Source organism: Episyrphus balteatus, chromosome 3 (assembly GCF_945859705.1).
Source record: "Episyrphus balteatus chromosome 3, idEpiBalt1.1, whole genome shotgun sequence".
NCBI classification, from domain to species: Eukaryota; Metazoa; Arthropoda; class Insecta; order Diptera; family Syrphidae; genus Episyrphus; species Episyrphus balteatus.
This window is the reverse complement of record NC_079136.1, coordinates 115,607,425-115,622,499: the sequence shown is the minus strand read 5'-3', so window position 1 is coordinate 115,622,499 and position 15,075 is coordinate 115,607,425. Positions and strand designations below refer to the sequence as shown.

Below are 15,075 nucleotides of genomic sequence, written 5' to 3'. Positions count from 1 at the left end.
GAAATCTCGCAATTTCAAAATCTCGTTTACCAAAATCTCGCAACATTAAAATCTCGCAAGCTAAAATCTCGAAATTTATAATCTCGCATTGAAATAAAATATTTATTAATGGGAGCGGTACGATTGATCGCAAACTAAAATCTCTTATAACAACATCTCGCATTTTTGCAAAAATCACGCAAAGCTAAATTTCGCATTTTTAACATCTCACATAACAAAATCTCGCATTTTCAAAATCCTGCATATTAAAATCTCGCATTTTAGAAAAAATCTCGCAAGTTCATTAAATTCTTGATATATCAAAATCTCGCATTAGAAGAATTAGTTTAGAGCGTAAAGTATCTTAGCAAAATGTTTAAGCAACAGATTAAATGAAAAGAAAAGGTCGAATACAACAAATTCACATGCATCAAGTCCTTTTGACTCCAACATTCAACAGTTGACCCTGAACACTATAAAAAACTAGCATAGGCGCCTGACAGTTAACAAACCCTTTCCTTTTCTATTTATCTCTTCAAAACAAAACGAAAAAACAGAAGAGGGAGGTTCTGGGCTTTCCTAAGCTAGCAATATCATGTAGGTTTATAACCTCGCATTGAAATAAAATATTTATTAATTCGCGCGCGCGAATTAATAAATATTTTATTTCAATGCGAGATTATAAATTTCGAGATTTTAGTTTGCGAGATTTTAATGTTGCGAGATTTTGGTAAACGAGATTTTGAAATTGCGAGATTTCGATAAAAAAGATTTCATAATGCGAGATTTTAAGATGCGAGGTTTTAAGAACAAGATTTTAAAATGCGGTCAATCGTACCCAACCCTTTATTAATTCGCGCGCGCGAATTAATAAATATTTTATTTCAATGCGAGATTATAAACCTACATGATATTGCTAGCTTAGGAAAGCCCAGAACCTCCCTCTTCTGGTTTTTCGTTTTGTTTTGAAGAGATAAATAGAAAAGGAAAAGGTTTGTTAACTGTCAGGCGCCTATGCCAGTTTTTTATAGTGTTCAGGGTCAACTGTTGAATGTTGGAGTCAAAAGGACTTAATGCATGTGAATTTGTTGTATTCGACCTTCTCTTTTCATTTAATCTGTTGCTTATACATTTTGCTGCCAAAAAAGCAATTTAAATTTAATATACTTTACGCTCTAAACTAATTCTTCTAATGCGAGATTTTGATATAGCAAGAATTTAATGAACTTGCGAGATTTTAATATGCAGGATTTTGAAAGTGCGAGATTTTGTTATGTGAGATGTTAAAAATGCGAAATTTTGCTTTGCGTAATTTTTGCAAAAATGCGAGATTTTGTTATAAGAGATTTTAGTTTGCGATCAATCGTACCGCTCCCACATTGGGTTGGGTACGATTGACCGCATTTTAAAATCTTGTTCTTAAAACCTCGCATCTTAAAATCTCGCATTATGAAATCTTTTTTATCGAAATCTCGCAATTTCAAAATCTCGTTTACCAAAATCTCGCAACATTAAAATCTCGCAAGCTAAAATCTCGAAATTTATAATCTCGCATTGAAATAAAATATTTATTAATTCGCGCGCGCGAATTAATAAATATTTTATTTCAATGCGAGATTATAAACCTACATGATATTGCTAGCTTAGGAAAGCCCAGAACCTCCCTCTTCTGGTTTTTCGTTTTGTTTTGAAGAGATAAATAGAAAAGGAAAAGGTTTGTTAACTGTCAGGCGCCTATGCCAGTTTTTTATAGTGTTCAGGGTCAACTGTTGAATGTTGGAGTCAAAAGGACTTAATGCATGTGAATTTGTTGTATTCGACCTTCTCGGGTTGGGTACGATTGACCGCATTTTAAAATCTTGTTCTTAAAACCTCGCATCTTAAAATCTCGCATTATGAAATCTTTTTTATCGAAATCTCGCAATTTCAAAATCTCGTTTACCAAAATCTCGCAACATTAAAATCTCGCAAGCTAAAATCTCGAAATTTATAATCTCGCATTGAAATAAAATATTTATTAATGGGAGCGGTACGATTGATCGCAAACTAAAATCTCTTATAACAACATCTCGCATTTTTGCAAAAATCACGCAAAGCTAAATTTCGCATTTTTAACATCTCACATAACAAAATCTCGCATTTTCAAAATCCTGCATATTAAAATCTCGCATTTTAGAAAAAATCTCGCAAGTTCATTAAATTCTTGATATATCAAAATCTCGCATTAGAAGAATTAGTTTAGAGCGTAAAGTATCTTAGCAAAATGTTTAAGCAACAGATTAAATGAAAAGAAAAGGTCGAATACAACAAATTCACATGCATCAAGTCCTTTTGACTCCAACATTCAACAGTTGACCCTGAACACTATAAAAAACTAGCATAGGCGCCTGACAGTTAACAAACCCTTTCCTTTTCTATTTATCTCTTCAAAACAAAACGAAAAAACAGAAGAGGGAGGTTCTGGGCTTTCCTAAGCTAGCAATATCATGTAGGTTTATAACCTCGCATTGAAATAAAATATTTATTAATTCGCGCGCGCGAATTAATAAATATTTTATTTCAATGCGAGATTATAAATTTCGAGATTTTAGTTTGCGAGATTTTAATGTTGCGAGATTTTGGTAAACGAGATTTTGAAATTGCGAGATTTCGATAAAAAAGATTTCATAATGCGAGATTTTAAGATGCGAGGTTTTAAGAACAAGATTTTAAAATGCGGTCAATCGTACCCAACCCTTTATTAATTCGCGCGCGCGAATTAATAAATATTTTATTTCAATGCGAGATTATAAACCTACATGATATTGCTAGCTTAGGAAAGCCCAGAACCTCCCTCTTCTGGTTTTTCGTTTTGTTTTGAAGAGATAAATAGAAAAGGAAAAGGTTTGTTAACTGTCAGGCGCCTATGCCAGTTTTTTATAGTGTTCAGGGTCAACTGTTGAATGTTGGAGTCAAAAGGACTTAATGCATGTGAATTTGTTGTATTCGACCTTCTCTTTTCATTTAATCTGTTGCTTATACATTTTGCTGCCAAAAAAGCAATTTAAATTTAATATACTTTACGCTCTAAACTAATTCTTCTAATGCGAGATTTTGATATAGCAAGAATTTAATGAACTTGCGAGATTTTAATATGCAGGATTTTGAAAGTGCGAGATTTTGTTATGTGAGATGTTAAAAATGCGAAATTTTGCTTTGCGTAATTTTTGCAAAAATGCGAGATTTTGTTATAAGAGATTTTAGTTTGCGATCAATCGTACCGCTCCCACATTATATCGTTAAAGAGCAGAAATTCTAGTCCCAGTCAGTAATGCAAAAAATAATCTCAAAAACAATACAAATCATAAGAGTTTTGAACAAAATTCCTCAAATTCATGAAATGGCAAAACCATAATCCCTAATCTTTCAAAATAATTTGAGAGAAAAAACATAAAATCGTTAATGGAATTGAAAAAAAAAAATAGTAAAAAAGTGTTGATTTTCAAAAAAATAAAATCCAAAACAATCACTTCAAGATTGCAAACATCAAAAAAACTTGTCCCAAAAAACTTTTTAAATCTGTAGAATCCACAACTTTGTAAAGAAAAATAATTTTATCGTTGAATCTCTAACTCGTAAAAAAACTTTATTTCTCAAGAACTATTTATTTACATTATAAAATTCAAACTGGGTAATTGTTTGAAGCATTTAGTGAAATCTCGTTAAAAAAAAGTCTAAAAACCCTTAAAACTAATATAAAACAAGAAAATATATTCCAACAGTCGAATTTCCCCCAAAAATATGAAAGTGCTTAAGTAGTGCAAAAAATCTTACAACTTATTTACCGTTATAATTTTTCATAGTTATTACTTATTACTAAAATCTTTATTTCTGACCAACTACCATTTTATATATGTCCATACATTAAACCAAATAAGTCTTAATGGTAAAAAATTGTGAAAACAAACTTTTAGAGTTAGTAAGAATTTAAAGCCTTTTTGGGGTAACTTTTAGACTTCACTGCCACTTAGTTTCGAGAAATGAGACCCATCAACACAAAAAGTAGGAAGAAGAAGTTATAGAACTTTCATAATTCAATCGGGGGAAAGAACTTTTCAACCAAGAACGAAGAAGAAGAAAACGAAAAGTCTTAAGAGAGAACGCGTTAATAAAATTTACCCTCGAATATAGACAAAAGTTTATTTCATCTTCGGCCAGCAGCCGATACATTCATGGCTTGAACATGTGTGTGGATGCTGCTGCCATAGCCAAGACCCAAGACCCATTTTAACCACCATCCATCCATCCATCCATCCATCCATATATACAAAGAGTGTAGGTACCCTTAGCAAACACTATTGAAACTCTGACACACGCTCCTTATAGTACTTGAGGTTTTCGTACTGCTGCTTCTTGCAAACTTCTAATAAAATGTAATCGAAAATCTCGACACTATTCTCTCGTTCAGGAGCAAAGGAACCACAAGCCATCAACCACCCAAGGAAGAACCACCACAACGAGCGAACGACGACAAGGAATAACCTATACGAAACGTTGTTGACGTCGGGATTCAAGACACAATTCGCCCATCATCATCATCATCATCATCGTTGTTCGTCGTCGTCGTCGTTAACACCCTCTTAAAAGTTCAAAAAGTGAAGAATTCGTTTGGGGGCTTTCAACACATCATCAGGAAATACGAGAAACACGCCGGGAAACGGGAAGGCGGCATTCTCCGTGCGCCAAACCTATCCACCACATCCCTTTCCCTTATTCTGCTTTGTGTTTTTCTATAAGAAACAATGAAGTGTAGTAAAGTGTTAAGCTGATGGGCCCCTGGTGTTTAATTGGGGCCCTCCTACTGCTGTCGGCAACAGCGGGGGACTCCACAAATAAAATCTCCTCCGGATCGTCGTATGGTGGTAGCGGCGGCATCATACCGCTCTCTTCATTATCATCATTGTCGTTGACTTCGTCATCATCATTATCATCAGGGTCTTCGTCCTTGTCGACAGGCGGCGGAGTTGGAGGCGGCGGTGGAGCAATAGCATCAGGTGGCGGCGGAGGTAGTGTTGGAGGAGGTAGTGGTGCAATTGGTGGAGGAATTCTTATTAATGGAATGGGCGGAGGGTTGCCATCATCCTCATCAAATGGTAAGTGTTTTTTTTTTTTTTCTTTTAATACAAAAAAAAAATGATTTTTTTTTTATTTCTTCATTTTCAACGAGTAGACTTATCGAGATACTTATGATTTATATAGACGAGGTGCTTTGAGTTTGCATTTAATTTGCATGTGATTTTGTTTTTGTGGGACGCAACAGTTTATGATGTCGGGTATTCAAAGGTTAAAGTTTTTTTTTTAATTAGATTTAATGAAGATGCCATTCAATCTGAGGTGGAAAAGAGGAAAAACCTTTTTGTTGGATTTCCTGTTGCTAAAAAACAACTCAAAAAAAGTTGAGACTAGACTAAAATAAGCAAAACAATTATTTTTTTTAAGAAATACAAGGTCAAAAATGGGATATTTTGAAAAATTGTAAAATGATTGTTTCTTATAAATTAGTGGAACTTAGATCAATGTTTTGCTTCAGATTAAGATCACCTCAAAGAGAAGAATTCTTCAGTAAATATTTTCAAAAATTTGATTCCTCCAAACCCGTTTTCAGAAGAAAAATAATGGAAAATAGTGTTTTCATTTGGTAAACCACCAATAGGTACCTTTATTCTCAAAAACTAACAAATTCTTAGTATTTGTGAAAGGAATTGTTCCACAAATACTTTTTTTGTAAAAAAAATTGCATAACTCAATGAAAATATTGATTTTTAGGAAAATCAGTTTGACTAGTTTCAGACTAGTTTAAAGCAAAATATTGTTCATTTATAGGTTTTACCAAATATATTACCATAATAGCAATATTATTTAAAAAATATGTAAGTTTGTTAGTTTGTTAGTTTGTTAGTTTGTTAGTTTGTTAGTTTGTTAGTTTGTTAGTTTGTTAGTTTGTTAGTTTGTTAGTTTGTTAGTTTGTTAGTTTGTTGGTTTTTTGGTTTGTTGATTTGTTAGTTTGTTAGTTTGTTAGTTTGTTAGTTTTAGTTTGTTAGTTTGTTAGTTTGTTAGTTTGTTGGTTTTTTGGTTTGTTGATTTGTTAGTTTGTTAGTTTATTAGTTGTAGTTCTTTTTCTGAGCTTGACTGCATTTTTGACTAAATGAACGTTACTCAACATTACCAGCCAGCGCAGGTACTAAAATTCATATTAAAACGAAATTCAATTAAATTGTTTTTGGAAGTTTCCAGTCGTTAATTTTGGTAGGTCAAACTGAATTTCAATAAAAAACTGAAGTTGTTTTTGGAAGAATACTTTAAGTGGTTTTTTAATAACTTACTCAGAAATAATATCAATGTGCATCTTTTTTAATACTTTTTATTTGATCCATTTTATTCAAGTGGCCGAATTGTTAAAAGAACATTGACAAGGATCTACAAAAACTCAAAAATATGCTCAATTTAATATAAAATAATTTTTTTCCCGAAGGCTAAACATCGTAAAGTTTTCATTTTCTTGTTTTTCTTTCACTGGAAAAAAAATCTGGCCATCTTATTATTATGATGATCCTTTGACCATAACACAAAAAGTCTTTTGCACAAAACCAAAAAAATTAAAAAAAAAAAAAAAATCATATCCATAACAGTAATTTCGTAATTGAGGCATGAAAAACATTTTCTCTCTCTCCTCATATAAAATCATGGTCGTGCCAACGATTTAATTGTAATTTAATATTTTCATTTGTAATGCATCCGGATGCTACTCCATTTCAGCATCCTTACACACAAGTAGAGATGTATATCAACAAAGACAAAGTAGCATCTCTCTTTCATTTTGGCATGAGTGTATCCTTTTTTTTTGGAGAGCAAGAGAATAAAGAGAACGAAACGAAGAAAAGGGAGAGGGTTTCGGCATTGAAATTAAAATGCAATTTTATGAATATTTTGTGTTTTCTTATTCAACAAAAAAAAAAAGGATTTTTTTCAACTTATTGCACCGTTTAAGGTTTTTTTTTTTTTGTATAGATTCATCGTTTCATTTTGCAATCCTACCGGCAACTGTCCGAGAACTTAAAAAAAATGCAAAAAGGCAGCCGCAAAACAGATGCTGTTTTTTTTTTTTTTTTTTGTTCATGTATCCTCGAAGCCTTTCAGGACTTTCAGGAAAAAAAAAATCGAGTATTGTTTGGGCAACGCCACGCCAACAACTTCAGGCCGCCGCCACCGACATCACCATCGCCTCACCGTGTGCTCTGATTGCTCATTGCACTGTAAGAACGAAATTGTTTTTCTACGTTGTTTTTTTTTTTGTCGGTGGCACAGGCATTTATTGAAATTCGAAAGGATAGCAAGCAGGGTGAACTCTCTTGCCACGTTCAAAATGAAAAAAAAAAACTGGGCCGGATTTATTTTTCCAGTAAAAAAGGCACATTGTTTGTTAGGGGGCCCAAATTGTTTTTGTTTAAATAGGTCTAAATGTAATGGTTGTGGTAGATATTTAATATCTTTTTATGTTTTAATTATAATTTGAAAAATTTACAAGAGTCTTGAAAGCTATAGATAACAGGCCCATTCGTTTATTTGTAAATGTCCTTCAATATTTTAATACTTTTTTCCACACTCGATCAGATATGCAACTTTAATGAAAAATTTACCTGGGCCTTGTTAATGTATCCATTTTTGAACATGACCAAATCCACCACCTGGACAAAAAAGTCTAACCACCTCTACCTTCCTACACATTGAACAATTTATGGACGTTTTGTCAGTTGGCCGATGTTGTTGTGTTTTCCCGTTGAAGTGCGCGATGGCGTTGGTGTCTTGTTCGTTTTATTATGAGTTGCTATTTCCAGCAATTTTTTTTACCTTTTTTGCTAATTTATGCAAGCTTCTAAAAATAACTGTTTTGAAAAATTGCATTCGGAAAGATGTGATGAAAAGTTGCGGTCGTGGCGGGGGTGGGTTGTTTGTAGAAAAGGTATAGGGTTGAATGTTGTGTATTTTTATGCAGAGTTTTTTTGTTTGTTTTTATTTAAAGTTTTGATTGTCCTATCGTTTAGAATCTATTATTTTTTTTTTAATAAAAAAAAGGTGGGAAACTTAAAAAAAAGAAAAATATAAACAAACAATTGGAAACGATGTTAAAAAATTTTTCAACATCAAAGTCCTTAAACTGGAAATTGGACTCGGTGTTAAACTTTTAGTTCTGATTATAATAGGTAATCTTTGTAATTTGATATGAAGAGGAAAATGTTCGCCGTATTTGTCCATAATTTTTGAGGATGCCAACTTTAAATGGCGCCCAATGAGAGATTTCAATAATGCGACTCAAAATGTAATAAATGCTGTGAATTTGTGCGAAGAATATACTGCGTTAGGTAAAAAGGCATATTTTTTCCTCTAGAAAAAGTCTTTTTTACACAATTTCGTTGAAAAGTTAATTGGCGCCCAATGCGAGATTTCAATAGGTAACTCAAAATGTAACAAATGCAATGAATTTGTTTATAATATTTACCGCGCTATGTTAAAAAGCCCTTTTACTTCTATAGAATAAATTTTTTCTACACATTTTCTTAAAAAAAATAAATGGCGCCCAATGCGAGATTTCGATATGTTGCTCAATTGTAACGAATGCAACTAATTTGAATAATTAATTTACTGTGCTGCACAATAAAGCCTTATTACTCCCCCTGAATTAATCTTTTTCATACATTTTCCTTGAAAATTTAAGTGGCGCCCAATGCGAGATTTCAATATATGCCTCAAAATGTAACAAATGCAATGAACTTATATAATGTATTTACTGCTTCAGCACAAAAATCCTTATTACTATTCAGGAATAAATCTTTCTCAAACATTCTCGTTAAAAAAAAACTAGATGGTGCCCAATGCCAGATTTCAATATGTGGTTCAAAATGTAGCAAATGCAATAAATTTGTATATATATTTAGATTTTCTATGTTAGGCAAAAAAAGCCTTTTTAATCTTGTAGAATCAGTCCATTTCACACCTTCTCGTTACAAAGTTCAATGGCGCCCAATGCCAGATTTGTGCCTCAAAATGTAACAAATGCTATAAATTTGTTAAATATATTTACTGCCTCAATACAAAAACCCTTTTTACTCTTCTAGAATAAGTCTTTTTCACACATTGTCGTTAAATAGTTAAATGGCGCCCAATGCGAGATTTTAATATATGACTGAAAATGTGATAAATTCATGGAATTCTTATAATTCTTTTGCTACGGTTGGTCAAATTAGTATATTTAAATGTCGCCCAACAAAAACTCATCAATTTAAATAAATCAATCATTATTTTAAGTTAACAGGTTTGTTTGTTAGTTTTAAATGAATTTTTCATTTATTTCTTGCTGCTGTACAAAACCATAATACACATGAATAGAATTACCGATAAACAGATAGAGAAAGAGAGAGAGATAAAATTTCCTTTGCATAATTTAACCCACATTAACAAGTCTCTCGGGGTCAATCGATGTTACTGCTCCTCTTGTGCTGCTCCTGATGACTAAACGAAAACTCATTTGTACAACATATCTCTCGGCTGTCTGTATAAGTAAAGGACTTTGCAACAATACACAGAACGACCATCTGCCACATTAATACAAACATTATTCAATTAGACGAACTGGTCAATTTGCATCATCGCGTCACTCGCTATATGTGGGAATGTCCTGCCTGCTTTCCCATACATCAGGTCATTCGTTCATCCAATTCGTTGGCTGGTTGGTTCGTTTCGTTGTCCTTTGGCAAATACAAATTCCATCAGCCTACAAGTATGCAAGGCAAAGTGCCCCATAGCACAGTTTCAAAACTACTACTACTGATTACATGGTTAAGAGTGGGCGATGAGAGGAAATTAATGCGGTTGCCTGGACGACAATGCTATATACTCCTTTGATAATCGCTCCTCTCTACTACAGCCAGCCAGCTACCGAAATATTGCATTTCGCCTTACAATCACTTAAGCATTAAATGCTAACAAAATTACCCACGGAAAATGTAATTATCCTAATTCGAGGCTAGTGAGAGAGAGATTGCTGCATTCTCGACGAAATTCTCAAACACACGGGGGACAACAAAATTAACCACTGCTTGGTTGGATATTACAGGCCATAAGTTTCGAATAAATGCATATGAATTAATGAATAAAAGAGGATGAACACGTTTAGCATAGACACAGAGCTGCCTCTATCATCAAGAGAGAGAGACAGAGAGAGAGATCATCATCATCAAAATGTCCTCATTATTCGGACACTAAAATTATGCTTGCTTGACATGAGTGTTGTGTACTGTTTGCAACTTTGGCGAAGAAGTATCCTTATTTTATCATTATTATTCCAAATACCTACCGTTATCCCCTCGTGGGATTTTCTCCGGCTGTATTTTCCAATATGCATGCCTGACAGATTGATATGTTATTGCTCCCTGTTTAAGGGTGTACCTAGAGGATAAAGGTGGCCACCGCACCGTCACTATTAAATACCCACCTCTCTCTCTCTCATGTCAAAATCTATTGCATAATTTTAGCCGTCGGCTACATTCAACCAGAACGCAGTAGTACTCGTCGTCGCCGGGCGTTCTTCATCGTCTCGTATTTTGTCATGGATGTGAATATCGAAAATTTTAATTGGAAATTCTAGTCACATGAGAAAATTCCTTCAACAAACAAACAAAAGAGGTATATAAAGTCTATACTTCATCACTTATTCCACCAACTTTCTCTCACCCACATCGCACTTTTCTCCCTCTAACTCTTGTCTGTCTATTCAGTAGTATTGCATTGTGAAGAGTTGGTTACCATCACCGCCATCCATCCACCCACTATCAATATTGTGCAAGGTAAAAGTACGTCCTTTTTGTAAAAGGATATTGGCTTGTTAAAGTGTGGTTACAGTCGTATGTGTGGACTTTGAATAATACCTCTGCGAATATACAGCTCGCGGTTATGGCAAAGATACAATCGCCTTTGCTAGCGGCAACATAACACCGGCTGCTGTTTAAATGTAAACTTTGTATTCGATTGATTTGTAATGATAAAAGTATTAAAAGTGTGTTGTGGGGAAGGACGATAGTGGATTGAGTTTGTTATAGATAAGTATATGAAATTTAGTTGATGTATACCTTTAGGCGCAAAACCTTAAAATATCAATCATTTAATCGATTTTGAAGGAAATTCGGTGGCAATTCTTAAATTTAATAATATTTAAAATTTAAAAGCTTCATTTAATTTTTTTTTTATAATTGAACATTAAAGTAGAACTACATATATCTTCAATTAGTAAGCAATTCAAATATAATTTTAAGCATTCTTTTGTGATCACGATTTGCAGTGATTCAAAGCAGGTGGCCGTATAAATACCTGTGTTGGGCGCCATTCAAAATTTTGTCAATGTATTTGGGAATGTTATATGTATTTCTTTTTCTAAAAAAAAACTCATTGTTTTGCTTTCTTAAATCCTTTTGGTATGATGTGTTACATTCACTTTATTTTCGTCGCTTAGCAAAATCCCGCATTGGGCGCCATTCACAAATTTTGTTAATATGGTCAAGCGATTTCATAACCATTTTAGATTGGCAAGCTTTTTTAATTGCGTGTGGTCCTACTCAACTAGAACAACAAACTTAACCAGAAAAAAATAATTTTAACGCGAAATTACATTTCGTCGCTATTTTGGAAAACTGGCATATAACTCAAATATTTTAATCCTTCAGAAAAGCTATTTTAAATATCCAAGTTTATCAATTTTCCATACTATTTTCATAAATTGAAAACAAAAAAGAATCAGCTGTGTGATAGGATACAAATCCTTTTAATTTATACTACATAAGTTTACAAAAATTAAGAATGTATTGTTTCCAGTATATTGGCATTAATAACTACTTAAAAACCAAATTTTTTGAGTTATGCTGGTTTTCTAAAACAACGACGATTTCATTTAATGGGTGCCATTTAACTCAATACGCAATTTTTTCAAGACGACATATTTAAGTATGAGGGAAGACGTTCAAGTAACAATTTATTTAAATCAAAATTTAAATCTTCTTGAATTTTTTGAAATTTAGATAAATGGCGCCCAATGCAAAAGTTTGGATGGAGAGCATATCTGTATTAAAATATGGACTTTATCTTGCATTGGGCGCCATTTAACTAAATGTTGAAAAATTCAAGAACTTTTCAATTTTGTCAAACTTTTAAAAAATGTATTTTTTTCTTTCTCAAAATACTTGGTGTATTGTTAAAATTCACTTTATTTTCATCGCATGGCAAAATCTCGCATTGGGCGAGAAATTTTATTTGGGTTTAAGCAATTTCACGATAATCCGGGATTGACATAAACTCCTACTAAGACAAATTAATTTTATTTCGGCCCATTCAATTAAGCGATACACAGATTCTAGCAATAAATAAAATGCACGACTGGGGTCGCTCGTACTTGCTCTAATGCTAAAAGTTACTCTAATGCTAAAGAATTTCATGTTTTTATAATTAACTAAACACCGTTTTAAAGATATTTAACATAAAACCAAGTAGGTATGCTATTTGATTTCTTGTATGAAAAAGAATTTTTAGAAAACAAAATTCGAAAATCGTTAAAGCCGTTTAAAAAAAAATAGTTTTTTATATATATACAATTTTTTTATTTTTTTTTTTTTTTGTCAAAAAAAAGAATTGGTATGCCATTTTAAAGAAAATATTTTTCAACACATAAAAACAAAATTTTGACAAAATTCACCAACCCGTTTTCAAAAAATTAATAAAAAAAAAAAAATATTTTTTTTAAATCCAAAAATGTGTTTTTTTCTAATTTTTTCTAATTTTTATATAATTATTGTTTCTGTCTTTTGGTCTGTCATTTGGTCGAAATCTGCTTTTTGGCTTATGAGAAATTCATAAAAAAAAACTTTCTATGGCAGATACCGTTAATAACGGTACAAAAAATATTTTTTTTTTATTTCCAAAGAAAGCTTTTATAAGTTACACAACACACAAAAATTTGGATCAAAACCGTTAGAGCCGTTTTTGAAAAATATAACTTTTCTATTTCCGTTATAATGACAGGTACCGTTAGTTTTTGACCAAACAAAAAAGAAAATCAATTTTTCCTGAATGGAATCACCAAAAACTGTTAACTAACAAGTTTGAAAAAAGGCGGTCCATTAGCTTAGGCTGTAGCTCGAGGTACACAAAGACAGACAGAGTTGCCGGACCTACTTTTTTGGCATTCCCCATCATCGTAATATCATGTAAAATTGTTATCTCTAGTTAGATTTTTTTACGAATCCTAAACTTGTCCTATTGTACCTATGTATATCGCAAGTAAAAAATTGCATGGTTTCTATACGAACACCTGCATTGGGCGCCATTTTACAACATGTCATAAAATTCATGAAGTTATTAATTCTGTCAAAAAAAAAACCTTAAACAAACATTACTTTTCTTTCTCAAAATTCTTGGTGTATTATTTACTCTCCATTCGCATTGGGCGCCATTTACCAGAAAGCACAAAACTATGAATAAACTTTACTGTGCCAATTTAAAAACTTTTAATACGACCCAATATTATACTCTTCACAAAATAATCTTCAAAAAACTAACTTAAAAACTCTTAAAAAAATCAAATAACCAATTTAAAATAAAATTTGTATGCCTTTTATTCAAAAAAATAACAAAAAAAAAAAAAAAACTCCCTAAAGGAAATGATAATTTATTTGCATTTGTATCATTCAACGTGATGTGATCTTCTTTGAATTTAAATCAAAGTTTAAATAAAAAAAAAAACGAATCAAAAAAGAAGAATATACAATGATTTTGAACAAAGACGAATAAGAAAAAAAAAAAACAGATAAGAAAAATCGGCTTCAATAAATTGATGGCCGTCATAAAATTCGAATTTAAAAGCAAATTGTTCTTCGTCCTTTCGTCGGTCGTCGTTGTCGAATGTGAAGACACGATTCCCATAAGGAACACAAACTCCTCTATTCACCAGCGCTGAAAATGGACAAAGATGAAGACGACGACGACGACGATGTAAAACGATAAAACTCCAAACGATGATGATATCATCAGCTATCAGAGTGATTACCGTATTAATCCTAAGGACATGAATGAATGAATAGAAAAAAAAAGGACACTCTCCACAACAGAGTTCACTTCTTGAAGAATGTTGTTTCCATATTTTTTTTTTTTTTTTTTTTTATATAAAGATATTTTGTCCCGATACACCTCGTCGCCTGATGCGGTCTGGTTATATCAAACGAATAGCAATAAAAGGACGCAACAACATCACAAGAAACAAGCAACAAAAAAAATAAAAAAAATAACTCGACCTTATTCTCAATCAACTGACCCTGATGGTATCCAAAGCCAAACGAACTTCCAGCCTTAAACTTCCTTCCGTTTTTTTTTTTTTTTGCTCCCTATTTTTTTTTTTTTTTTTTTTTGCCTTTTATTGTAAATCCTATGTGTGTGTACTACTAATTCGGTACAAACCTAATTCCCAGGAGTACCATTTCGGAAGGAGCAAAATCAAATTTTATCCCTGCCATAGTAGGTAGATACACCTTCAGTTCACTTCAGAGAGAGATACTAGCTTTACACACACTAGCTTTTTTTTTTTGTCTCTGTTTTTTTTTTTTTGAGAGAGAGGGGAGAAGATTCAATCTAAAATTTGTATGCCTTGAATGAAAATGGAATGGCAATAGCATTAACAAAGTGAATGTCCTCTCCTAGGCCTTGTCTTGCTTTGTGTCGGTCGGTTGTCTAACTAGAATTTGGCATCATCCAACAGAATCCATATTACTTCCTGGGAGTAATAGTTTAACACGAAGAGGATGGCCCATTTCAAATTGAATTATCCGGTCAAAATACAGACACACACATATGTTTTGTGGTCTGTCGTTAAAGAAGATGAAACACATCCTGGCTGCTGGATGTGGGTGATTGCTGCCACACATATGCCAAAAATTCATCCTCTTTTTAGTTATGAATTGTCTTTTAGAATATAATTTCGAACAATCTTGCAGTAGTCGCTTGCTTTTGTATAAATGGTTTGTG

General features: G+C 32.6%; 1 protein-coding gene across 3 annotated transcripts in view; it reads left to right on the top strand.

The window, feature by feature from the left end:
• The first annotated feature begins 3,892 nt into the window (after positions 1-3,892).
• LOC129913577 (lachesin) overlaps positions 3,893-15,075 on the top strand; it is a 102,050-nt gene continuing 90,867 nt past the window's right edge. The window contains exon 1 of one of the 3 annotated variants that reach the window (XM_055992327.1): positions 3,893-5,111. In XM_055992327.1, the coding sequence (XP_055848302.1) occupies positions 4,787-5,111 (325 nt within the window). In that variant the 5' untranslated portion in view covers positions 3,893-4,786. The remainder of the gene's footprint in view (positions 5,112-15,075) is intronic. The other 2 variants (XM_055992325.1, XM_055992326.1) reach the window with 2 other exon arrangements.